At 43.6% G+C, this 27,162-nt stretch overlaps 1 protein-coding gene across 3 annotated transcripts in view; it reads left to right on the forward strand.

Moving 5' to 3' along the window:
- UTP20 (UTP20 small subunit processome component) overlaps positions 1-27,162 on the forward strand; it is a 128,794-nt gene that overhangs the window by 14,580 nt on the left and 87,052 nt on the right. For all 3 annotated transcript variants that reach the window (XM_032948650.2, XM_032948649.2, XM_032948648.2), the window contains exons 19-31: positions 1,036-1,188; positions 2,271-2,347; positions 3,904-3,983; positions 5,190-5,433; positions 8,973-9,191; positions 9,822-9,912; positions 10,950-11,035; positions 11,210-11,335; positions 12,591-12,757; positions 13,373-13,581; positions 14,601-14,744; positions 18,859-18,938; positions 20,682-20,905. In XM_032948650.2, the coding sequence (XP_032804541.2) occupies positions 1,036-1,188; positions 2,271-2,347; positions 3,904-3,983; positions 5,190-5,433; positions 8,973-9,191; positions 9,822-9,912; positions 10,950-11,035; positions 11,210-11,335; positions 12,591-12,757; positions 13,373-13,581; positions 14,601-14,744; positions 18,859-18,938; positions 20,682-20,905 (1,900 nt within the window). The remainder of the gene's footprint in view (positions 1-1,035; positions 1,189-2,270; positions 2,348-3,903; positions 3,984-5,189; positions 5,434-8,972; positions 9,192-9,821; positions 9,913-10,949; positions 11,036-11,209; positions 11,336-12,590; positions 12,758-13,372; positions 13,582-14,600; positions 14,745-18,858; positions 18,939-20,681; positions 20,906-27,162) is intronic.

The raw sequence follows: 27,162 nt of genomic DNA on the forward strand, positions 1-27,162 counted from the left end.
CCGTCGTTAAACGATTAGTCGTTAACAGGGGTGGTTGTTAAGAGGGGTTCTACTGTATTCTTATGTAGAACCTACTCTACGCCTCACTCAAATATTCACATCAAGCCTATACATCATCAGCCATTTCATGTTTTGAGATTGGCCCTGCAAAGTAATGACTGAAATGTATATATACACATTGTTAGCTTTTGTAGGAAATAAGACAAATATAGTGCTGCAGAGCACACCGTGAAAGAGTTTGAGAATATAATCACACACTTGTGTTGTTTTTGGGAGAGAATCAAAGCAGTGGCTAGTGTGCCTGCAACACACCAGCCATTCTATATACAACATACACACTTTAAATTTTGATTTAAAGCTTTCGTGACTGCAGTAATTCATATTCTTAGTTTTTTCGGTAAAGTCACGTTGAAGAGAAACAACAAAATAACAAAATATATATAAAACAATAAAAAATTCTCACGACGTTTCGACCATAACTCACACCTCATGATGACCGTTTGAGTTATGGTCGAAACGTCGTGAGAATTTTTTATTGTTTTATATATATTTTGTTATTTTGTTGTTTCTCTTCAACGTGACTTTACCGAAAAAACTAAGAATATAACATACACACTTGTTCAGAATTAACAAATAGTGGCGGTAAGTAGATTTAACTTTTATAACCACTCAATGCATTCGTCAATAACGCTGCCTTCCGGAAAAATATAATAAGGGACCTTTCGGGCAATGGCCCTTCTTCAAAGGACCTGAGAGGCCAGAGAAATGGAGTGAATAGCTCCAGAGAGATGGAGTGAATAGTTCCGTCTCTCCATTCCATGTCTCTGGCCTCCCTATCTATGCTCTGAAGGAGGGCTATTGTCCGAAAGTCACCTATTATATTTTTCCATTTTAAGGCATTATTTGTGTCTGTGCACCACTGCCAAACAGCATCACCAAATAATCTGCATACTTTTACAAAGCGTCCTCTTTTGTCAAGTCTTGTACGGAGGTGAAATCGACGCTGATGTTTGTGTTGCGATGTGGTGGGGGTAGGAGGCGTCGAAGCAGACAAGCGTGTTTGAGATCTGCCTGCGAGCAGAGCTGGTGGAGCCCACGTTGCCGGAATACCGTGAGAAGCTGCTGCATATGCGCAAGCTCCGCTACGACCTGCTGTCAGACTGCATCCCGGAGGGACCCTACCAACAGGTACGGCGGCCAAGCCGTTCTCTCGGCTTAGGCGGTCGTGTATACACACCGGCGCTTCTCACCTGATTGGGGAAGGAGGGGGGATGTGGAAGCCTTTCGGGATGTGAGGGGGGGGGGAAGCAGGCTGTGGCGTGAATCACGTGCAGATATTTGAAATGTGCGCGAAGGATTGCGCAAGCACCATCTTCTGCTGTAAATATCACTGTCAGTGAACGCGTTGATTCGTGTGCAGACCGCACGGCGGCACTTACAGTGGGGCAGGCGGCGGGCATTTTTGTTGGTGTCTGCGTAATTTTCATAAATGTGTACCTTTCTTGCTCAGCAATTTAGTGATGAAAGGCCAATGTGTTTCCTCGCTAAAGTGTGTGAAATGGTTTCACATCTCCCTTTACGACCCTGAGCCACTGGTGTAAAGTTCACATTTCTATGGCAGGGGGACCATTCTACAGAACCAGCACTGTTTACTTCCCTCTTTAACATGGAGCCAATTGAGGGATGGTCACATGCTCTGACCATCTTTCCAAATCATCATCCGGTCTGCTTAACATTGCTCAGGAATTTGTACTTAGATTTTTAAAATAGTTTTTGTGGAAATTGCACTCTTGAGTTACAAACCCTTAAAAAGGTGTGTTTTTGTTTTTAAACTAGCCGCCCCCCCTCCTTTTCTAATATAGTATTATAGAGGATAGTGTATCCCGCACATATGCACGGGATATGTGGCAGGGTGGAGGGTGGGTAGGGGGAGGCGCGGTGTCCGTACGATGCGCGAACAGGCACAGCACAGAGGGATACGGGTGACATCGCCTCACATGTGCACTTAGCCTTGTGCCAGGAATCCAGCCAGGAAAACTTTGTTTAGAATAGTGTGTTTATCATTGCATTTTAGTTCGCGTGAATGAGATTATCACAGACAATTTGCTGAAACGTTTCACTTACTGGTATTCAGTGTGGTATGGTTATTTTATGAGGTTATATGTGTGTTATAGGCAGAGCTGAGGCATGTAAAATATATTAGCAGAGTTATATTTCACGTATTTGACATGTCGCCATGCTGTGTGACGAATGCTTTGTTCTGTTTTCAGGTGGCGTTGCGGTATTTGATTGGGATTCTGTACATTAACTTCAGCATGCTCTGGGATCCAGCTGTGGAACTCATCAGGTAATTACCACTGCACATAATCAAAGATAATGTGTGTTTTTTGTGTTGCAAATATCAGCAGTGAAATAAAATTGGTAAACACGTGAAGAGTTGGTCATATTCTGCAAGTTACATCCACATCAGTGGTGAAATAGAGCTATTGTTCCATTCTTAAAACAGTAAACTGCAAGCCACTTGGCCTAATTGCTACAACCTCTACCGTAGCCCTATCGCTAAAATTGTGTATGCTTCTGTTGGCACAAATAAGACTTTGGTCACAGAAATATAATGTTGTGGCTCTGACATAGTCAAAACCCTCCTCTCTATCCTCGACGGTTAAGTTCTTGAAAACGCTCCCAAGTGCAGAATTCGCCAATGCAGAAACTTTGTTCCTATGGGAAAAATGTGGTTATGTTCCTGGTACGTGTGAACATAGGGGTAAATGGTTCATAACAATGACTATAATAAATAAATAATGCATTATAAGACTGAGGACTGAGCGGGCAGCAGAGAGTATGTGCCTAATCTTCACAGACAGTTTCCAATGTAACAACATTCTGTGCGTGCCTGAGGGTGGTCTGCCACTACGTACATTCACGTAATACGGGAATCCAGCGGGTCGCGAATAGAGAATTACAGTTAAACCTTGGATTGCGAGCATAATTCGTTCCGGAAACGTATTTGTAATCCAAAGCACTCGTATATCAAAGCAATCGTATATCATTATGAGACCTCCTTTGCCAGAAACAAGATATAGGAATAGGTTTTACCCTTTTAACTGGCACAAAAACTGACACCTTTATTCAAGGCATCATGTTTGCAATGACCACAACACAAGCAGTCAAAATGCAAACAAAAAAGACAACTCTGATAATAATATGCACTGTCCTTGAATTTGATTGGTCCACACCCGAGACAGCTTTTCTTAGAGCCTAGTCTCCATTGGTGTTGGACCAGAAGACGCCAAAAGGCGTACAACTCAAAAACAGCGCACTATCAGAGTATTGAGGGCTCGGGGTGAGCATTAACATTATGAGACCTCCTTTGCCAGAAAAAAGATATAGGAATAGGTTTTACCCTTTTAACTGGCACAAAAACTGACACCTTTATTCAAGGCATCATGTTTGCAATGACCACAACACAAGCAGTCAAAATGCAAACAAAAAAGACAACTCTACTCTTTGGTTCTTTCGGGAAAGTCACGTGAATCGTATATCAGTTGTGATCACGTGACGCTTGGCAGACAAAGCGTATACGTAGTACTCGTATTGCAAGACCTCGCTCGTTTATAAAATTAATATTTATTTAAAAAATGTCCTCGTATTGCAAAACACTCGCAGACCAAGTTACTCGCAATCCAAGGTTTTACTGTAGTTTTCATTTAGTAACTCGCGAATATGCAAAACTCGCTAATCCAGAACCAACGCTTAGCGAGGGTTTACTGTATTTAAAAATGGTAATAGAGTATTAGTAGATGTCTATTTTCTTGAGTTACTTTTCTGAATTTTTTTCCAATCTCACCATTTCTATATATTTGTTATTGTTGTGGTGTAAAGAGTGGTTATTTTGTTTGGCAGTTCGCATGCTCGGGAAATGAAAAGCAAGGCATTTTGGGAGGTATTTGAGGAGCAGCTGGAACTTGCAGCCTCTCAGAATGGTACGGCTTGCAAGGGACCAGTGGCATTGCCCAGCACATGCTGCACCACTTATACTCTACATGCACAAATCTATCCACATTCATGGCAAGCAGCCTCTTCCGTGGTCTGTACAATGTACACCCTGGCACACACTGTGCACTGCATACCGTGCTGCTAACATGCACATTGAGCTACTCTTTGGTTCTTTCGGGAAAGTCACGTAGAAAGAAAATCAATAAATAATAGATTTACGATGTTTAGTTTACGTGACGACGACTGCTTGTGTTGCAATCGAAACGTCGTAATCTATTATTTAATTTAAAAAATTCTACTTTACTGAAAGAACCAAAGCGTAATTCCTGCAGTAACGAAAGCTTCAAATCAAGTTTGCACATTGAACTGTTTTTAAGGTGTCCATATTTCTCCCAACCCTGTCATTGTTCACGCTTAAATTATTTACAGTCCGTGGGATCGTTTTAAAAGCAACATATCTGCCCTTGGTTCCATTCCTGCCACTTCCAAGCTAGCGCGTTCTATCTTATGCACGTGCTGCCTACTTTAGTGCCGTCTATGATCATTTTCATGGTCGTTAAAGTCCAGCCATTTCTTTATATTTACAATAAACATCCACATAACCCCGTATCTTAATGAGTGCATTTTATGGTTTGTTTTTTGAGGTGACGAATTAAGCCATGTGTACAGTGTAAACACGATGTATTTTCGTAATATTTCCTAACAGTTTCTGAATATCATTTTCATGCACTATCTGAACATCTGCTTCAATAAAAGTGTAATGTTATTTGAGTTATGTTTTTTTTAACACATGTTTTTGCAACCAATATTATTGATAACAGATGTTTTTGAGTTAGGCTCTAGAAATTAACTGGCCAAATTTTTCTGTCGTGAAGCCCTCCCCCAACCAGTGGAGCCAAATAAATGATAATTTGTACGTATGTCATCCTAGTTCTTGAGCAATGTTATGCTTTACATATCAATTATTCAATTGATGATGTGAACGGACAAATGCCCCTTCTTCATGTGCTGTGGATTGTGCTGTGAAGAAGGGCCATTGCCTGAAGTGTTGTCTATTCACTGTTTCCTTGTAAAGGCCACTGTTGCTCACAAATGCGTACCACTGTTGTCATTTGCGCTTGTGCACAACGCAGCAATACCAAATAACATTGTCAATTATGTGTTGTGTTTTTTTCCACCCCAAACATCCTCAGAGAGAATATTACGCGAAAGTCTGAACAATGATTATGAAACAGAGGATGTAGCTGTTGGACCAAACGGAGCTTCTGGCAGCATTGAACGTCTGTGCTGGCAGCAGAAGCTGGCGCTCACAGTGTCCCCCGAGCGGCAAGATCATGTGAACTTCCGCCTGCATCTCTGGAAGGCCATGGCTGATTTTCCGGAGAGGGTGGAGCCACATTCTCGAGATCTCTCGCCTTTGCTACTCCGCTTTATCAGGTTGGTGCTACTGTGGGAAGCCATGCGCTAACATCTGTATTTTTTTTAACAGTTGCTGAGCACAGGCCCAAAGGCCCCCAAACACTGTTAAAGTTGTAATGGGTAACGGTGAATATATTTCTTGAATTGATAAAGTTAGGTTGTTAAATGAGCTTGGAAAAGAGAACTGGAGGGGTATGAGATGAAACAGTCTGGTAGACAGATTCCTCAATGTGCGTAGAGGAATCAAGAAGAAAGTTGAATGGAACAGTAGTCATGGTTGGGAGTAATAGTGATAGAAGAGTGATAAGGAAGTGACTGACTGCCAGTGAGCAAGTAACTGGATTTGATTAGTCCTACCTTATAAATCGACCTGAACTCCCAAATACGTGGCCCATTGCTCATGCCATTTGTGACCAGAACGTTCTATGACCTGGTTATATTGGCTATATTCCACGTAGGCGCGAAAGGAGGCAAACTAGTTTTAAGTGATGAAAAATCTCGTGAGTAGGGGTCACAATAGGGCAGGCTGATGGGTGAATTTATTGAGGCCTGCTGTTCAAAAACTGAAGAGTGCCCTTTCTCTCCACTCTTGTGCACCACCTGTTGATGTTTTATGGATTGGGTTACAATTTCTATAGCAAACATATGTACGGGCTGAAATAAATTATTGTGAGTGTACACAGTGATGGTAGCGTTAACTAACAGAGCATTACAGTCGTAATAATCATGGTTAACTATTGAGGCTCTTTGAGCCAGACTAAGGTGGCACCCTTGGAATTTAAAGGAGTTAATTTATCAGCCTAAAGGATGTTCCCTGGTCCAGTAGTAAATCCGAATGCTCATAGAGCCAGCTTTAGACAGACTAAAGATGTTAGGGTTCATTATCAGCTCTCAATACCCAGAGAGCTAACGTTCGGATATGTTATTCTGGTTATGATTCTATGTATTTTTTTGCATTTTTGTTTATTTTTCTGCTCTTTGAACACCCATCTTCATGTTGGTCCAAAATAAAATCGGGGGTCTACTATTTTTTGCCAGCTAAAATGGCAGCATCCTTCTTTAAGTCTTTCCAATGTTGACACCTTCTTTGCCTGATGCATGTAGCTATATATATTTGTTTGTTTCAATGCAAATGTAGTGACATCAGGGATGTCACTGTATGGTGCCGGCCGGGAGGGCCGTGACATGCGATGTACTTGCGTCGCGGATAGCACCGTGTGGGTTGCTGTGTGAGGCAGGCTCTAGCACAGCACGGTGTCCGATGCACCGTCAGCGGGGCTTGGTAAGTGCTGGGATAGCGCGGGCATCACGCATAGCGCGTAGTGCGGGCTCCCACAAGGGGGAGCGGGAGACTGTCAGCCCAGAGACAGGGTTGCCCCAGGCCATGGCACTCTGGTTGACCCCATAGACACGTGTCCAGGGAGAGCTCTTGAGAGGGATCGAGAGGGAGCTGGAATGCTCGCGAAGGTGGGCGGGGCTGAGGGCGGAGCCGGCCCCGACCCAGGAGGATATAAGGTGGGTCCCTGAGAGGGACCGTGGTCACTTTGTTCTACAAGCTGGAAGCTCTACGTCCTACGTCCGAAGAGACATCAACACGTGGCCGGGGACCCGAGTGAGGGTCCGACCCTTCGTCGCTTTAACCCCTATGTATAGTGTAGTTAGCTGGGTGGTCATTACCCCCGGCTGTATCTACAGTGAGGGAAAAAAAGTATTTGATCCCCTGCTGATTTTGTACGTTTGCCCAATGACAAAGAAATGATCAGTCTATAATTTTAATGGTAGGTTTATTTGAACGGTGAGACAGAATAACAACAACAAAATCCAGAAAAACGCATGTCAAAAATGTTATGAATTTATTTGCATTTTAATGAGGGAAATAAGTATTTGACCCCCTCTCAATCAGAAAGATTTCTGGCTCCCAGGTGTCTTTTATACAGGTAACGAGCTGAGATTAGGAGCACACTCTTAAAGGGAGTGCTCCTAATCTCAGCTTGTTACCTGTATAAAAGACACCTGTTCACAGAAGCAATCAATCAGATTCCAAACTCTTCACCATGGCCAAGACCAAAGAGCTCTCCAAGGATCTGAGGGACAAAATTGTAGACCTACACAATGCTGGAATGGGCTACAAGACCATTGCCAAGCAGCTTGGTGAGACGGTGACAACAGTTGGTGCGATTATTCGCAAATGGAAGAAACACAAAAGAACTGTCAATCGCCCTCGTGGAGTTGCAATGATCATGATAATTGTGAGGAATCAGCCCAGAACTACACGGGAGGATCTTGTCAATGATCTCAAGGCAGCTGAGACCATAGTCACCAAGAAAACAATTGGTAACACACTACGCCGTGAAGGACTGAAATCCTGCAGCGCCCGCAAGGTCCCCCTGCTCAAGAAAGCACATATACATGCCCGTCTGAAGTTTGTCAATGAACATCTGAATGATTCAGAGGACAACTGGGTGAAAATGTTGTGGTCAGATGAGACCAAAATGGAGCTCTTAGGCATCAACTAAACTCGCCGTGTTTGGATGAGGAGGAATGCTGCCTATGACCCCAAGAACACCATCCCCACGTCAAACATGGAGGTGGAAACATGCTTTGGGGGTGTTTTTCTGCTAAAGAGACAAGACAACTTCACTGCATCAAAGGGACGATGGACGGGACGGGGCCATGTACCGTCAAATCTTGGGTGAGAACCTCCTTCCCTCAGCCAGGGCATTGAAAATGGGTCGTGGATGGGTATTCCAGCATGACAATGACCCAAAACACATGGCCAAGGCAACAAAGGAGTGGCTCACGAAGAAGCACATTAAGGTCCTGGAGTGGCCTAGCCAGTCTCCAAACCTTAATCCCATAAAAAATATGTGGAGGGAGCTGAAGGTTCGAGTTGCCAAACGTCAGCCTCGAAACCTTAATGACTTGGAGAAGATCTGCAAAGAGGAGTGGGACAAAATCCCTCCTGAGATGTGTGCAAACCTGGTGACCAACTACAAGAAACGTCTGACCTCTGTGATTGCCAACAAGGGTTTTGCCACCAAGTACTAAGTCATGTTTTACAGAGGGGTCAAATACTTATTTCCCTCATTAAAATGCAAATCAATTTATAACATTTTTGACATGCATTTTTCTGGATTGTGTTGTTGTTATTCTGTTTCTCACTGTTCAAATAAACCTACCATTAAAATTATAGACTGATCATTTCTTTGTCAGTGGGCAAATGTACAAAATCAGCAGGGGATCAAATACTGTTTTCCCTCACTGTAGTTAAGGGGCGGTATTACCCCTTTGTATATACGTGTTACAATAAATGTGTTGCCTCTGAAGAATAACGTCTGCGACTCAGTTGGACTCACTACACAAGTGTCCAGGTTCAACATGTGCCGTATGTATCCTAGCTAGGCGCGTCCATCCTCTTCATATTTTCTCAATTGTGGGCCTAATTTTTTTTGTGATGTCATTTTTGCTACGTTATTATGCTTTGGTAGCAGCAAAGGCATTTTTTTGTGTTTTCTAATTTACATTGATGGGACGTAATGTGTGGCGTGCCCACGCAGCCAGGAATACTTCCCAGCAGATCTCCTCGTAGCTCCCACCGAAAATCTGCGCAAGAAGGGCTGTGCGAGTACCCCGACGGAGGAGGAGTCGGCAGAAACATCTGCCGCGTGGAAGGGCGAGAGCGATGATGAGGAGGAGGATGAAAAGGATGAAGAGGCTCAACAAGTGCAGCAGAAGAGGAAGTCTTTCAGAAAAAAGCCAAGGCGTGCGGCTGTCAGGTGACCACGTGTTCTATTCAGTGAGGGAGAACTTGGGTCATCCTGTTTCTTCAGCTCACCATTCGAATAGTTTATCTTGACAATGAGCTTGGTTAGGAATGGATGGGATCTCCTTCGGTGACCTCAGTCGGGCTTTTTTTTAATCATCTGTAGTAGAGTGGCATCGTGTTATTGTGGTCAAAGTACGCTTAGAAGAATACCCTTATATAATTCGACAACCGAGGGTTCTTACTCTCAGCCAGTGGCGTAAATACCAAACGCCTATGATGCGGGATAATTTATACTCAGAACATTCACTGTTGACTTCTCACTGGTGGTGCTTTGTTTATCGACTTCCCCAAGGGAGGAAGTGCTGGGTTGAACCGTAACCATAACTTGCGGCTTGTCATTGAGTCGCATGATCTTCCGCATTTGAAGTTGGAGATCGTGCACGTTCACTCTCACTCGCCTTGGCAGCGGTGTGAAAATAAAGCAAAAAATCAAGTTATGAAAGCTAAAGTTTAACTTAAGGAGTAGAGAGATTCAATGGAATATCTAAACTGTCTAAAATCCGTTTCCAAGTAGTACATGGACACTGGCATGCAGTGCTCATTAAACAAGTAGAAAATTGTCTTGTCTGGTGTCTCCTAGAGAGCTGGTGGCCCATCTCAAAGTATTTTCCAAGTTCAGCAATCCGAGGGCCCTCTACCTGGAGTCCAAGCTTCGTGATCTTTACTACCAGGTGGGTTTTCTCCTCATCCTCTGTAGAAATCACACGTTACTTTTTAAATCACTCAAGTGAAAATTGATCCTTATAATGATAAAAGTGGCTTCATACTCATGTTCACACGCAAATAAGTAGACCAAATTCCCTCTTTTTGCACGAACTTGCTATCCGCAATTTTGGCTATCCACGAATCGCATCTGGAACTTTACACGACTGCATCGAGAGAGAGAGAAAGAAGATGATGTGAGAAAGTGATGAGAGAGAATGTGATGAGAGATAAAGTGCTACGAGAGAAAATTATAAGATAAAGTGATGAGAGAGAAGGAGATAAGAGAGGAAGTGACGAGATAAAGAGATGAGAGAGATCGAGAAGTTTTCTAAGCTGTAGGCCAACATCATTATCTGTGAAATGTGCAATTCACGATTATCTCCGGAACCTCCCTTGCGAATAATGAGGGAATACTGTCTCACCATCCTTTCTAACATGTCTGCTTTAGGTAGTCCTGATGTCCACATGGGACATGGGTTATTATTTATGAAAGCTAAATAGTGCAGATGCACAACTAACTTGTTTACTTTTTGACTTAATTGTGTCTAAAGAGTAATGGCAACAATCATCATATGAAGGCAAGCATCTGGTTAGTTCAGTGCCCATGCTGCTCAGCAAGTTTATATTGTTGTAAATGATTCAATTACTATGGCAGCCTGTTCATTCCTTGGGCGATTATGAAAGACCAAAGTAAAAACTGTAACACTCCTGGCAAGGGCCAAATACTATTGACTTGTTATAGCAACGTATCATTACGTAAACAGAAAAAAGTTTTCAATCCATGAATATTACCTGCCATGACGTGTAGTGGACAAGAACACTTGGAACAAAAGCTAAAAATGAAGCAGAGACGCATGGAGCGATGCGTGTGTTTCGTAGAGAGATTAATTATTACATCGCAGGACCATGAGGGGTGGTGACGATAAACGTGCGTTCATCTAGCAGTGGATGGATCTTGTCTGATAATGATTACAAGTATTCTAAAAGGTTTTTCCATTCACAGTTGCTGTGCCATCGGGACCAGGATGTTCAGAAGGTGGTTCTCGCGTGCTTGCTGACCTACAAACCCAAGTATCTCTTGCCCTACAGGTATCAAAAATGTGCAGCTTCTGTGTGTGCACAACGCGTGTGTGCGACATTTACCTTTATTTTTTGGTTGGATCAATGATGTCTTGTTTTTATTGCATTTCATTTGCGTGTTCAATCGTTGGGGGGGGGGGGTGTTATGAAGTCACGTGGCTGAGCGACGGGTGTGCTGTGCAGAGAGAGACTGGAACGGCTCTTGGAGGACCGCTACTTCAAGGACGAGATTGTGCACTTCAGCGTGTCGGAGGAAGCTGGCCTCGTGAAGGCTGACGACCGCGCTGAGCTCATGCCTGTTCTATTGAGGTGATCTCTTCAACCCATGTGCCATGTGGAGCGCTTTTACAATCTGTTTAAAAAAATAAGAGTTGCCATTTTTTTTAAACCAAAATCGCTTCTGGTGACCGCTTACCCAAAACATATAAACATCTGTGTGACCCCCTAAACATGACCGAATGGTAATTCTGATATTTGGTAACGTTCTTCTTCCTGTCTTGTAGAAAGTGGTGTTCGTCAGTTTATTCTTCATCATGTCCTCCGTTGACCTACAAAGAGAGCTAGGCATTTTTATGTGGTCCAAATACCAATTATGGATAGACATGATGTGCAGTAAATAAGTCCTCTAATCTTATATTCGTAAAAAATGTGGAAATGTTTGCACATTAATAATAGGGGTTTTCCCCTTTTTTCTGGCAACAAAACTGAAACCTTTTTACAAGGATTCATGTCTGCATTAACCACAATACCTGCAGTCAAAATGCAAACAAAAACATACTATGATATATGCATTGTCCTTGAAACTGATTGTGGTGTGGACCAATCAGTTTCAAGGACAATGCATATATTATCATAGTATGTTTTTTGTTTGCATTTTGACTGCAGGCATTGTGGTTAATGCAGACATGAATCCTTGTAAAAAGGTTTCAGTTTTGTTGCCAGAAAAAAAGGGGAAAAACCCTATTATTACATTTTGGTACTGGTAATGGAGGTCTAATGATGTTCGCACATTGTTAACTTAGTTTTGATTCTTTGTAACTTGCTACAGTCACACGAATACAATTCTCATTGGCTTGCTCTCAACTTGCCCAGACTAAAGAGTTGGGCAATTCATAGATGGCTACCCTCGAGCCAGCCTCACGTGGCACGGGCCTCGAGCATGCCATGCAGTGCTTGTATTGCGTGGAGCACAGCGGTTAGCGCGCTACTGTGCATGCGTGCCATGTGGTGTGTGTACCGTGTGGAGTGCAGTGGCTCATGCCACGCTGCGCTACGAACCCAACAACCCGGGTTCGATTTTTACTCGTGGTAAACACTGGTCATAATTATCTGAATCGGTTCTGAGCCTCACCTAGGTATATTCAGCTCCCAATGTGTACCTGGTGCAGTGTGTAAACATCGCCACTGGGGAGATACAAGCGACCGGGCGTGGTGCTGGTCATCCACCACCTCGTGTGCTGTGCTGGCCTTCATAGGCGCTACTCATGAACAGCACTTGCCCCAAGTCTGTTAAGGCTACACGGGGGATCTTTGTCTTGGTACTGTGCGTGTGCCGCACCTGCAGGATCCTGTACGGGCGCATGATGAGCAAGACGGGGAACCGCACGCAGGGCCGCGCTGGGGCCACCACGCGCATGTCCATCGTGCTGCGCTTCCTGGCCAGCTCGCTGCCCGAGGAGATGCACATGTTTGTGCGCCTCCTCTTGGAGCCTGTCGCCACTTTCATGGAGGGTGAGATCCACTCGCCTGCCGCTCTGCGAACCCCCTTCGTACAGTGGCACCTCGCCAGTTGCATTCTCGTTCATCTCGACGTATGGATCAGCAGATGAAATCAATGACTCGACGCCACCTATTCTGGTGGTCTCTGTTGTACTCTCAACCGGGTTTGCTGCCAGTGTTAAAGTATGTCAGTGTTCAATGTCTCAACTGTGCTTAGTTGTACACATTTGTAATGTAGTACTCAGAGACGATGTCTTGCTTAAGTTATATATATACTTATTACATATTACAGTCCATCCGACTCGATGACATGTTATCAGGTGGACGCAGGTTGACTACATGCAACTGTGTTACTCTTATGTTGCTGCTACACGACGTTCACTATATAGCTGACTGACTATATAGGAGCCGTCGATGTAGTAGCCACGGCGAAGATATACAAGTTCCTTCCCAGCCTTCCAAGACGATAAGGCCGATCCCCCGTGATGAAAGCGACAACAGTCCGTTTTATTAAATCGTTATCTTTTGTTCGTTGAAGAGAAAGTTTAATGGTGTCTGAGACTGGACGTGTGTGGCGTCTGGCACATGTGATGATGATGCCGTTGCCGCTGCCGCTGGTGGACGCAGGCTCGTGCGAGCATGCAGTGACACGTACTCTGCAGGAGCTGGAGCTGGGCTCCGTGATTCCCCTGGGCCGGCAGCACGGCATTCTCAACACGGTCGACACGCTCATGGCCAACGTGGGCCACCTGCTCCATGGCCACCTGTCACAGCTGCTGCAGATCCTTCTGTGCATGGTGGCAGCCTTTTCGCACATTCTGGATCAGCGCGATCAGGTAGGCTGCCCCCCCAGCAAAGGAACAACACGATATTTAATGTGTTGAACCCTCTTGGCAAACTCGTCGTTGATTTTGTATCTACGTATGTATGTTTGAACTTCTTTCGTACCGTACGGAGCCACCCGTGCTAATCGCAGGTATGGGTTGTAATCCAGTAAACACTCAGGGTTAGTAGCATGATTGAGAAGGCCACCAATATGTTCCTTCATGTAAAAGGATAGTTTGTGTTTAAATATTTGGACAGTTTGTGCGTTCACAAATTCTGAACACTGATTATAATTAAACATGGTTGTCGTATATGACTTAAAACTTTGGTGACTGCAGGAATTCATATTCTTTGGTTCTTTCAATAAAGTCACATAGATAGAAAAAATTATAATCATAAAAAGTGAGATTACTGGTAGTCTATAATGTAGACTGTAGCCTGTTTTTTAAGCTGATGAGTGTATTGGCAGTCTATAATGTAGACTAGCAGTGGTTATTAAACTGAACCTGAGTGTGTGTACTGGCAGTCTATAATGTAGACTTATTCTGGTTCTTTCAGTAATAAAAAATAAAATTAATATAAACACAAAAAGCACGACGTTTCGATCGCAACACAAGCGGTCGTCATCAGGAAAAGGGGGGGGGTGGTCTTAAGGCAAACTGTTTATAAAGGTTTAGAGATGCGCGTAGCTCAAGTGTGTCAGCAACATGGGCGGGGCAGCTAATGTTAATACGTTTAGTTTAGTACGTTTTTGTAAATTCGGTCATGCAGAGTGAGACTACAGTTGTGACATGTTTAACACTTTGGAAAAGAGTTTCTTCTAGCGATGCTCTGCAAGGCCACTTTACTCGCCATTGTCATGTGACGGCGTGACCAAATTGGTGGCGCATTTTACCAGGTGGGCGGACTCCTCTGATTTACTCCGAAGCTGCTTGGTTATTGTGAGTGCCCTTGTTGCATTGTGGGCCCTGCGCAGCCCGTATCACTGATGCGTGCCTGCCATTGGCGCTGTGACCCTGGCTGCCTGCAGGTGCAACCACGCTCAGTCGCGCTCGTGAAGCGGCTGCGACGCCTGGGCCAGGATAGCCTCCTGCACTTTTTTGAAGACAACGATGCGTACGCGTTCTCTGCTGGCGAGCTGGAGGCAGTCTTCCAGGCACTCTTCTGGCCCCTGGTAAACGGAGTCTGTGTGTGATAAATGGACATAATAAACGCACGCGTGAATTCAGAAGTATGCAAGCGAGTTGATGCGTTCTGAATCCTTTGAAAAGCAGGTTTATATGTAACTAGCGGTTAGTACCTGGCGTTGCCTGGGCGAAAAAGGCAGACACACACATGGACTTACAAACAGACATGGACCCATACACATAGAAACCCACTGACTTAGACGCACGCAAACACATATGGACTCACACACAGACATCGACTTCAGAGACACATGTAGTTACACACACAAATCGACTCACACGTACATACATAGACTGAACAACAACCGCCATTCGCCACTAAGTGGCAGTGACGTCACCACAACGCTTGTGGCAGGCTATGTGCACCTTGAGGCCACCTGAAATGTCGAACACCTGCTGGCAGGAGGTCACGGGGCAGACCCAGATGGCACAGGTCGACTGAGATGACTGGCAGATGCACCACCTGTGCCCTATACCCTGCTAACTTGCTGTGCTTTAGCCACACGGTGCACCACTCGTTCTTGTGAGCATTGCTCCTCCGCCCTCCGTTGTTGTTGGAGGCCGACTGCCTCCAACTGGCCTGTAGCGTCCTTCACGAGGCTCCACAGATACCGACCTTGACACCGCTGGTACCAGTCATCGACAAGTCCACTCAGCTGCACATCGTCCTGTAGCACATCACTCCATCTCTTCTCTAGCCTGTGCCGCGCCCGTTTAGAGACCTCGATCCGGCGGAACAAAAGGTGTTTAGGCATGCGGTGGCTGGGCATGCAGGCTACATGGCCCAGCCAACGCAGCCTTGCCTGGCGATGCAGGCTACATGGCCCAGCCAACGCAGCCTTGCCTGGCGTAGGAGGTCACCAATGGGACTTTGTCCAGATCTTTCAAGTATTTGTGAGCTCATCACACAATCCAGCCTGGTTAAACCCAGGATGGATCGTAGGCAGGCCAGCCTAAATGTTTGTAACCGATGAAAATGTTGCATTAGGGGGGTCGAAGTTTCGCAAGTTTTGAGAAGGGAGGGAATGACCGTGGGCGAGACGACGTGGAGCTTCGTGCAGAGCGAGAGACCAGGTAGCTTGAACACAGTGTTACACAGCCGATGAAAAGATAATGCCGCTCAACTGATTCAGAGTGAGACCTCTGGTGTTAAACCGGAGCCGGTCATGAGTACACTGGGCAGGTATGGGAAACTCTGCACTCTCCACAACTGGGCCATCACCAATTGTGAGTTATGGGGGTGGATTGTCCGATGGTACAAAATACCCAGGCAGGTGCTTAGTTTTGGTGGGGCTGATGGTAAGGCCCCACCTCTTAGTGGCAAGGTCCAGGTTGAGCAGCAGCGTGTCTAACTCCTCGTCTGAGTGAGCATTAATTACCAGATCATCGGCATACATAACGTGGTTGACCAATAGGGAGCCATCGATTGACCGCACCCGGGCATCGATGAGCTTCCGATTGTATCTGTACCAGATGTGAATTCTTCCGGTAGAGGCATTGAAGGCTTAACGAAGTACGTGGTCCAAATATATGTAAAAGAATGTGGGAGACAGTGGACATCCCTGTTGCACCCCAAGATGTATAGGGAGTGGCTTTGATTCACGGTCACGTAGTTTGATGTGGGGCCGCTCACTATCATGAAGGTCCTTAAGGATCGTGAGCACAGGGTCAGGGACTCGAAATTACGAGGAGCAACGCAGAGCCCAGGCCTAATGATGGTATCATAGGCCCTAAGCAAGTGAATAAAGCACACATATGGACTAACACGCATACATGGACCTACAGGCACGCAACGAAATGGACTAACACTGACTAAGATGGAGGCACGCACACACAGCGACAAACACACATGCACATGGACTGACACACACACACACACATTCATATCAAGGCACACACACACACATTGACTTACACACACACATCGAGTGACACACACACATACATAGACTTACAGACACATTTACCTACGCACACACATATGGACTTATAGACACACACAGGGACTTACACACACACATGGACCCACGCACACACATCGACTGACAGCCACAAATGGACTCACACATACATAGACTCACACACACAGACATGAACTTACACACACACACACATATCGACGCACACACACACATGGACTGTCACACATAGACACATTGCCATACACACATCGACTGACACACAGACTCCCACACAAACATACATGGACTGACACATGCACATAGAGGCACACAAACATGGACTGAGACACACACATGGACGTACGCACACACACATACACATGCACGTACAGACACACACACATGGACGCACACATGGACCAAAAAATACACACATAGAAAGAAATGTACTTACACTGACTGACATGGAGCGACGCACACACACACATTGACTCACACACTCACATGGGCGCAGACATGCACATCGACCCACACACACACATGGACTTAGACGCAGGCATTATTTCTGTGAAAGAAGTAACTTAATTAAAAAAGAGTAGTTTTCTACACACACACACCACGCACACACATGGACTTACGCACACACATACATGGACTTACGCACACACACCACGACGGTATGCACTATGACTACAGCAGTGCATACTGACTGTGGCTGTAGCTGCTATGATAACAGCAGTGCATACTGTGGTGGTACATGGTTTAACAACAGCAGTGCATACTGAATGTGCTGGTACCTGGTTTGATTACAGCAGTGCATATTGTGGTGGTACCTGCTTTCCCTGCAGCAGTGCATGCGTATTGTTGTGGTAGCTGGTATGATTACAACAGTGCATACAGTGGTGATACCTGCTTTCCCTGCAGCAGTGCATGTATACTGTGGTGTAAGCTATGATTACAGCAGGGCAAGCGACAGTGGTGGTACCTGCTATGAGTAGAGTAGTACATGTTGACTCTATAGCAGTATATATCGACTGTACAGTAGTGCATGCTTACCGTATAGCAGTATTTATGGACTGTACAGTAGTACATGCTGACTCCATAGCAGTATTCATGGACTGTACAGTAGTACAGGCTGACTCTATAGCAGTAGATATCGACTCTACAGTAGTACATGCTGACTCTATAGCAGTATTTATAGACTCTACAGGAGTACATGCTGACTGTATATCAGTATATTTAGTGACTCTATAGCACAAAGTACTCACGTGACAGAGTGCGCGGTGTGGCCACGAGCTCGACTGAACGCGCATCACTTGGCAGGGTCCGCCCCCCCCCCCCACGCAATTGGCGTCAGTTGGTACGGTCGAGCTCGTGCAGTAAGTAAATAATTAAAATAAGAATGGCACTAAATCGCTAATTAAACTGATTTAAGGTTGACGGCTGGGAAAACGGAATAGCCTATACCAAGCAGGGGGCTCGGGGCGTGCCACCCAGCAATTTTTTTCGGACTTGAACCCCACCATTTGAGAGCCAAATCCCCCGCAAGCGCGCGCACGTGGAGACTTTTATATATGATAATTCTGTGATGGGTCATTTTTATATAAAATTCCAACTTACCTTCGTCGCTTGGCCATTCTTACAGTTGAATGACCCTCACCCACATAATTCAACTTCACTCTGTAAACGCCGCGACCCAGTGCGAAGCGCAAGTGGTGTCGTCACAATTGTACGAGTAGCCACGAAGGGGAAGGTAACACAACTTGGTCAACTTGGCAGCTGACTATGGTGACAAAAATGTAGAATGCTGTTTCACATTGTTCACAAAAACAGAATCGATTTATAAGAAAATTGGCAGATAACTTTTATATGGTGCATTACTTCTGTCTACGTTTTGTGGACTTTCAACGTGACTATATTATCCGAGATTAAAATCCTAGGTGTTTTATTTAAAAAACCCATGTTACTTGTACTGTTAAACGATTATAAAAAAAGCAACAGATATATGGCGTGTCACATTTGGTGCTTCGATACATGGCCCTCCAACACAGCACTGGGTAAAGCAACATATTACATGATCTGGTGCTATTCCCAATTATTAAGCCAGGGATGTTTTGCTCTTGTTTTTTTGGATTAGATTACAATGATATAGCCAAATAATAAAGTATTAATCTTGTGTGCCTTTGTGTGTTCCTTTTAGATTACTCGCCTGTCCACAGAAAGTCAGTACTCCCCTACGCCGCTACTCAAACTTGTACAAATGTGGAGCCAGATTCCAAGGTGAGTCATTGCGCGAGCCTTCAAAGTGTGAGGCTGGATCACTCTGGAACCAATCAAAGCTTTGTCGGACATCAAAATTACTCGATTAAATATAAATAATGAGGGAATTATAAACCTAAAATATGAGTGCACAGTGTTCATTGATAACCTTGAACATCCAGCAGTATTGACAAGAGGGCTGGGAAACTGTCCTAACGGCTGCTTGAAGAGGAAAACTCTACGTTTGCCTCCCATGGACACTAATAATCCTACTCTTTCATGACGCAACTTATTTGGGATGCTGCATTTGTGGTGGCGCACAAGCTCAGTGAACAAAAAATGCAACACATTTGTCAACAACATTACCTTAAGAGAAAACAAATTGATGTTGAGGGTGACATATTTAGTCTGTATTTATTTGCTATGTGCTCTATAGAGTGTATGTTTATACTATGAGACCGAGTACGTGCTATGAAGGGCCATTGCCTGAAATGTCTATTATATATATTTTTTATTTTAAGGTCACTGGTTGATGAACAGTTAGAGTACTCTGTAATTGTGGTCTTCTCTGCCTCTGACATGGAACAGGTTATCGGTTTAAATCTGTGGTGCTCTCCTGGTCCTCCTCACCTCACCGAGTCCCACTATATACCAATGTATTTCTTAGTTCTGTGCCCACTTCTACGAGATTTGATCGGTTCCAGAGTTGTCTTTTGCAATGTTTGAGTGAAGCCACATACACCAAATACTGCAGTGAGTGTTAAGCCACCATCTAACTCAAACACATACTCTTCCTACTTCTCACTATAGGGCTGCCCAAATTTAGTGTTAATCGTTGTCATTTCATTTCATAAATGTTTGGATACATTTACAATCTGTCACGATAGTTACAAGATTTTGAAATTTTTGCACTTTATAGGGTGATTGTAAAGTTCCGGCCCTGGATGGAAAGTAATGTATGATCATCACAAATAATGTTATTCTTTTTAAGTATGCCTTAAAATGCAGGATAATGCATGCTTTTCTGGTTATGCTTTTGAACCTAATTTCTCTTAGTGTATTTGAAATTTTGTAGGCTATCCTGGAAATTTCATCAAAAAAGATTCGGCAATATTTCTTCAGTAACTTTCCATCCACAACTCTCAATCTTTTTTTTCCATAATTCTTAGCTTTATTTTGTACGCTTCTTGATAATTTTCCAAAAAATGAATGGTTAGGTCAGAGGGCCTTGAAACTTTGGCGACCTACCAAGTGTTCAACTGTGCTCGTAACGTCTTCTCAAATGGTGCCTCCTGTCCGTGGACCCTAGCACACTCTCTTCCAATATTCTTCAGATAACCACAACACATTGAGATTTCTTCTGCACTTTCACCATCTTGTAATGAACTAAGACCAGTGTTGCCACCTGAGTAAACAAAACAAAAATACATACTTGAAATGTATTAAACATGTGTATTAATAGAAAGTTCCATAATACCACTGCACCATGTACTGTACTGGATATATTGTCGGATTGTTGCATCACAAGATTTGGAGAAGTGGTGGCAGCTTGTGGAGGCCTTCATCCAGCAGTGGAGTGATTGATGATGGCGGATGATGACGATTGGCATAATAATATATGAATATCTTTCCAAAATAAAGGACGCCAATAGTTGGATTGGATTTGACACTTACACTATCTAACACTTATTGTATATACTACGTTGCCAAAATGTTGGTATAGTCTGCTAACTGTGTGGTGTTTTCCTTGGTGTGTAATTGCAGGTTCATCCCACTCTTAGCCAAGGAGCACCCAGAGCGTCCCGAGTGCAGTGTGCTGCCCAACGTGTATGCACTGCTTAAAGCCAAGAATCTGAGCCCAGCCACGGCCCAGTGCGTACTCGACATTGCCGAGAACCTGCTGACCGTGCCTGACCCAGAGTCCACAGAGACGGACTCAGCGCTGTCTACGCAGGGCTGCGTGCTCCCCGCACCTGCCAGTCTCCCCGGTACGGCATCGCATTATGCTTCTTGGCCACATGTTCAAGTAACTCCACACCTCGACATACGACGAGCAGCAGATTTACAGATAACTACTTCTTCTTTGGTTCTTTCGGTAAAGTCACGTAGAATGAGATCACTGTTACAATTCAGTGGGCTCACATGACATTGACTTCTCCAAGACGGAGGTTCTTTGCAAACCAACTGGCTACCATGAGAGATTCGTTCATGAGGCCATTCACATATACAAGCACAGAGGCAATTTCAACCGAGAAGATGGATTCAGGCTTAGTAACCACTGGAAAGATGTGTTAAATCATTTCTGTTCTTAATTAATTGTAATTTTACGATGACCTTCAGACCGCAGCTCTTTCGCCAGCATTGCCTCTTAATACCTCTCACACCACGGTTAATGGTATGGTTTACAACATGGAGTATACTAGGGCTTCGCAGCTGTCTCTCTCCCCCTCCTCTGTTCCGACCATGGACGAACTCGTCTGTCTGAACGGGGCCCGTAGCTATCCGTGGTACGGAAATTTGAGGGTAAGAATCCACCCATTTTTTCGCCATATAGCATTGTGATATATAACGACTTATGGTTGGTAGCTTAGCTGATTGGAGAATATAGAGTTTATTGATAACATGAAGGTAATTTATATTTTAGTTTTTATTGGTTCACTATATAGTACTGTGAATAGCTCAGATGTGTAGTCATTTCTGTGACCAGTCACCAGCAAATCACCCAGTTATTTCAATGCTAAATTCGCCTAGTTATTTCAATGCTAAATTCTCCTGTTTTGATTTGTACTAAGTGCCTCGGTGAATGTGTATGCTCTGACTTCAACGTAACTGTTTCTGTAGCAGTTACAAGCGAATGCCTTAATTTAGCTATTTCAATGCTAAATTCTATGCTAATTCCTTTTAACAATGGGTGCCTCTGCGGATGTGTATGCTTTAACTTTTAACATAGCTATTTCTGTGACCAGTTACAAGCTAATCATTCAGTCTTTTCAATGCTAAATTTTATGCTAATTCCTTCGTCAAGGCTCTTTGTTCCTCTCACACAGCTTAAAAGCCGTGATCTGAACGTGGCTCTCTCACTCCAGCGCTGTCCTACCAGACAGTCTCGCTCCCTTCACCTGATGAAGGCCGCTTGTGTTGTGGCCGAAACGTCGTGAGAATATTATTGTGTTATTTTATTTTATCAATTTATCATTTTATTCTCATTCTACGTGACTTTACCGAAAGAACCAAAGAAGATGAATCATTGCAGTCACGAAAGCTTTAAATCGAAAGATAACTACTTGTTAAATCTGTGTCATAAGACCCTCCACAACCTGGTATAGCTACACAAATGAAATGATCACACTTACATGTATTTAATTTGCCAATTATGGTTGTATTAGCTCAACGGTAAGTTGAATAGTAATTTTAATTGGTGCGTTAAACGCTTGTTCACTTGAAAGTTACATTTGTTTGGCTATGTTGGGTGGTGGAGGGTACGAACAAATTTGGCAAGATCGTTATGTGGCCTAACCCATAAATCAATCATGACTTGTAATATTAGTTGCAACAACCTATTTGGAAAGTTATGCAACTATTCATTTGCCTATGTAAAACTGTTTGTCAGGCCCCATGGTGTCATATGTATACTTTCACTCTTATCAACCCTATCTCTCTGGCCTCTCCAGTTATATTCTACTATTGGAAAGTACCCGGCGTTGCCCGGGAGAAAAAAAAATGTATCTTAAAAACATTACATATACATACACAAGTGCTAAACTATTGTGAAAGCCCGGCATTCCGTTTGTCTGTCCATTTGTCCGTCAACAAAATTATAAGAGGCTTGAAGAAGTCCTGAATAAAAAAAGTAATTTCGATTTAAAGCTTTCATGACTGCAGGGATTTATCTTCTTGGTTCTTTCGGTAAAGTCACGTAGAATGGAAATAAAATAATAAAAAGAAAACATAAAATGAAATTCTCACGACGTTTCGGCCACAACACAAGTAGCCTTCCTCAGGTGAAGAAACAGAACTGTCGGGAAGACAGCGCTTTAGTGAACACTGCCAAGCTTGGCAGCGTCTTTTAAGCTGGGTGGGAGGAGCAGAGCGCCTTGACGAAGGAATTTACATATCAACAGAAGGATTTAGCATTGAAATAGCTATGTTAATGTGTTGGATTAGCAGGATGTTAAAGTCAGAAATTAGCATGTAACTGGGAGATTAGCACCACGGAAAGCGACGAGCTTTGTTCAGACGGACGAGTCCATCTATGTTCGGAACGAAGGAGGGGGGAGAGAATTTATCATTAAAATAGCTGTGTTAATGTGTTGGATTAGCAGGATGTTAAAGTCAGAAATTAGCATGTAACTGGGAGATTAGCACCACGGAAAGCGACGAGCTTTGTTCAGACGGACGAGTCCATCTATGTTCGGAACGGAGGAGGGGGGAGATGATTTGGCATTAAAATCGCTGTGTTAATGTGTTGGATTAGCAGCTCTCAAGGCTAATGGTTACTCCGACTACACAATCCGCAAAGCCACAAGAAAGATCTCCAAAATCATGAATAAACACAATATCCAGGTCCGATTCAACACAGTACATAAAATCTGTGATCAGGTTCCGTCGGTAAAAGATGTGATTCCAGACATACAGTACCTGGGCGTCTACAAACTAAGTTGCCTCTGTGGTAGCAGCTACATTGGAGAAACCAAATGACATATCTCGGACCGCATCCGTGAACATAAAGCAGACTTGAAACACGGTAGGACGAACACCTCAACCGTGGCAGATCATTGTTATAATTCAGTGGGCTCACATGACATTGACTTCTCCAAGACGGAGGTTCTCTGCAAATCATCCGGCTGCCATGAGAGATTCGTTCATGAGGCCATCCACATATACAAACACAGAGACAATTTAAACCGAGAAGATGGATTCTGGCTTAGCAATCATTGGAAGGATTTTAATAACCATTTCGGGTCTTAATTGATTGATCATGCTTAAGGTGGCTTTCAGACCGCATCCATTATTTTTTCGTCTCCCCCCTCCTCTTTTCCGAACATAGATGGACTCGTCCATCTGAACAAATTGTCAAATCTCTCTCCGTGGTGCTAACGTTAAAAATAACCGCCACTTTTTTCAAATTTTCTTGTTGTGGTTTTTACACCTGATGATGATTGTTTGTGTTGCAGTCGAAACGTCGTGATAATTTTATTGTTTTATATTTGTATTATTTTATTGTTTCCCTTCTACGTGACTTTACCGAAAGAACCAAGAATATAGGTGGATTATTCCTTCTGAACAAAGCTCGTCGCTTTCCGTGGTGCTAACGTTAAAAAGAAAAAAGAAACCGACATGCTAATCCCTCACACTAACATTCTGACTTTAACATCCTGCTAATCCAACACATTAACACAGCTATTTCAATGCTGAATTTTCTCCCCCCTCCTCCGTTCCGAACATAGATGGATTCGTCCGTCTGAACGAAGCTCGTCGCTTTCCGTGGTGCTAATCTCCCAGTTACATGCTAATTTCTGATTTTAACATCCTGCTAATCCAACACATTAACACAACTATTTAATTGCTAAATCCTTCTGTTTTATTTTTATTGTTTTATTTCCATTCTACGTGACTTTACCGAAAGAACCAAGGAAAAAAAGTAATAGAAAGTGGCGGGAAAATAGTTGATTTCAAAGGTTTCCGAAAATTGTCGACCTCCCCCTCAAAAAATATTTTTACCCCCCCCCCCCCCGTAGGCATATATACCTACACACCCTGCATACAACAGAGTGAGTAGTATCTAGTGACTCTAGTAGTATCTGGTTTGACAGTAGTATCTGGCTCTACAGTAGTATCTGTTGACCATACAGTAGTATCTACTGACTCTACAAGATTATCTTCTGACTCCATAGTAGTATACAGACTCTATTGTAGTATCTGCTGACTTTATAGGAGTAAATACAGGCTCTACAGTAGTATCTACTGACTGTAGCAGTATTTCCTGACCGTAGTGGTATCTCCTGACTGTAGTCGTATCTACTGACTCTATAGTAGTATCCACGGACTATAGTAGTAACTACTAACTCTATAGTAGTATCTACTTTATAGCAGTATATACTTACTTTACAGTAGCCTCTACAGACTCTGCAGTAGTATCTCCCGACTTTACAGTAGTATCTACCGACTCTACAGTCGTATTTACCGACTCTACAGTAGTATTTATTGACTCTATAGTCGTAACTACTGACTATAGTCGTATCTAGTGACTCTACAGTAGTTACTACGGATTGCAGTAGTATCTGCCGACTCTATAATAGTGTATATCGACTCTGTAGCAGTAGCTACTAACTCTACAGTATATACTGACTATAGTAATATCAACGAACTCGAAAGTAGTATCTACCGACTCGATAGCAGTATCTACTATCATTACAGTAGTATGTACTGGCTGTAGTAGTAGCTACTATAACTACAGTAGTATGTACTGGCTTTAGTAGTAGCGACGATAGCTACAGTAGTATGTACTGGCAGTAATAGTAGCTATACTAACTGTATAGCAATGTGTACTGGCTGTAGTAGCCGCTGTACTAACTGTATAGCAGTGTGTACTGGCTGTAGTAGTCGCTATACTAACTCTATAGCAGTCTGTACTGGCTGTAGTAGTAGCTATACTAACTCTATAGCAGTCTGTACTGGCTGTAGTAGTAGCTATACTAACTCTTTAGCAGTGTGTACTGGCTGTAGTAGTAGCTATACTAAATCTATAATAATAATAATCTTTGGTTCTTTCTGTAAAATCACGTAGATAGAAAAATAATAATTAAGAAAATGAATACAATTAATAAAATAAAAAAATAACCATTAATAGACTGCCAGTGCCCTCACCCAACTTAATAGCCATTGCTACAGTCTACATAATAGACTGCTAGTACACTCACCCAGCTTAATGACCATTGCTACAGTCTAAATTATGGACTGCCAATACACTCACCAAACTTAATCACCAGGCTACAGTCTACATTATAGACTGCCAGTACACTCACCGAGCTTAATAACCATTGTTACAGTCTACATTATAGACTGCCAGTACACTCCGAATCAGAACCAGGCAACAGTCTACATTAGTGGTTTTATTTAATATTGTTATTTTATTTTTATTAACGTAAGTTTTTATTATTATTTTTCCATCTACGTGACTTTACCAAATAATATGAATTCCTGCAGTCAGGAAAGTTTTAAGTCAATCTTTAATAGTACTAACTTCACAGATTGTAGTGGTGAGGCCCAGTCCCGTGCAGAGCCCCTGGCCTGGCCGAGATTGCCCAGCCGGCCGAGGTGGCACCTTGGCAGGCTGGGGGCTGGGCCGCCACTATCTAAGCGCTATAATATTAGTATCTACCGATCCTATAGTAGTAAGTGCACACATTGGGGTGTGGGGGGGAGAAAAGGACATGATACTTTGAAGAATTTACCTCGGCGTTGTTTATTTTTTTGCATTTTTAACGTGAAAGATAATTTTTCCCCCCTCCCAACGAACGCGTGTGCGTTGCTAGAGGCAACCCCCGGTCAGCTTTGTCGCGCATGCGCAAATGCGTGCTTTGGCGCTCGCTGAGCGATGTAAGAAAGTAAATAAATACAAATAAATAACACTAAATCGTTCATTTAACTACTTTAAAGGTGACGGATGGGAAAATCGAATCACGCTGGCTCACCACGGGGCTTATCGCGTGGTACCTGGCTACTTTTTAAAATGTAAACCCCACGGTTCGCGAGGCAAATCCTTGGCAAGTTTCGTCCACAGACGGACACACAGAGAGATGACAAAAAATTACATTTATAGTTAAGACTAGCGGGAAGTACCCGGCGTTGCCTGGGCGAAAAAGACAGACACACACATGGACTTACAAACAGACATGGACCCATACACATAGAAACCCACTGACTTACACGCACGCAAACACATATGGACTCACACACACAGAGATCGACTTGAGAGACACATGTAGTTACACACGCAAATGGACTCAAACACACAGAGTTACACACATATCGACTCACACATACATACATAGACTGAACAACAACAACCGCCATTCGCCACCACCTGTGCCCTGTACCCTGCTAACTTGCTGTGCTTTAGCCACACGGTGCACCGCTCGTTCTTGTGAGCATCGCTCCTCCGCCCTCCGTTGTTGTTGGAGGCCGACTGCCTCCAACTGGCCTGTAGCGTCCTTCACGAGGCTCCTCCACAGATACCGACCTT

The sequence above is a fragment of the Petromyzon marinus genome, chromosome 7, assembly GCF_048934315.1.
Source record: "Petromyzon marinus isolate PM22_M1 ecotype Great Lakes invasive population chromosome 7, UKy_Petmar_22M1.pri1.0, whole genome shotgun sequence".
Classification (NCBI taxonomy): Eukaryota; Metazoa; Chordata; class Hyperoartia; order Petromyzontiformes; family Petromyzontidae; genus Petromyzon; species Petromyzon marinus.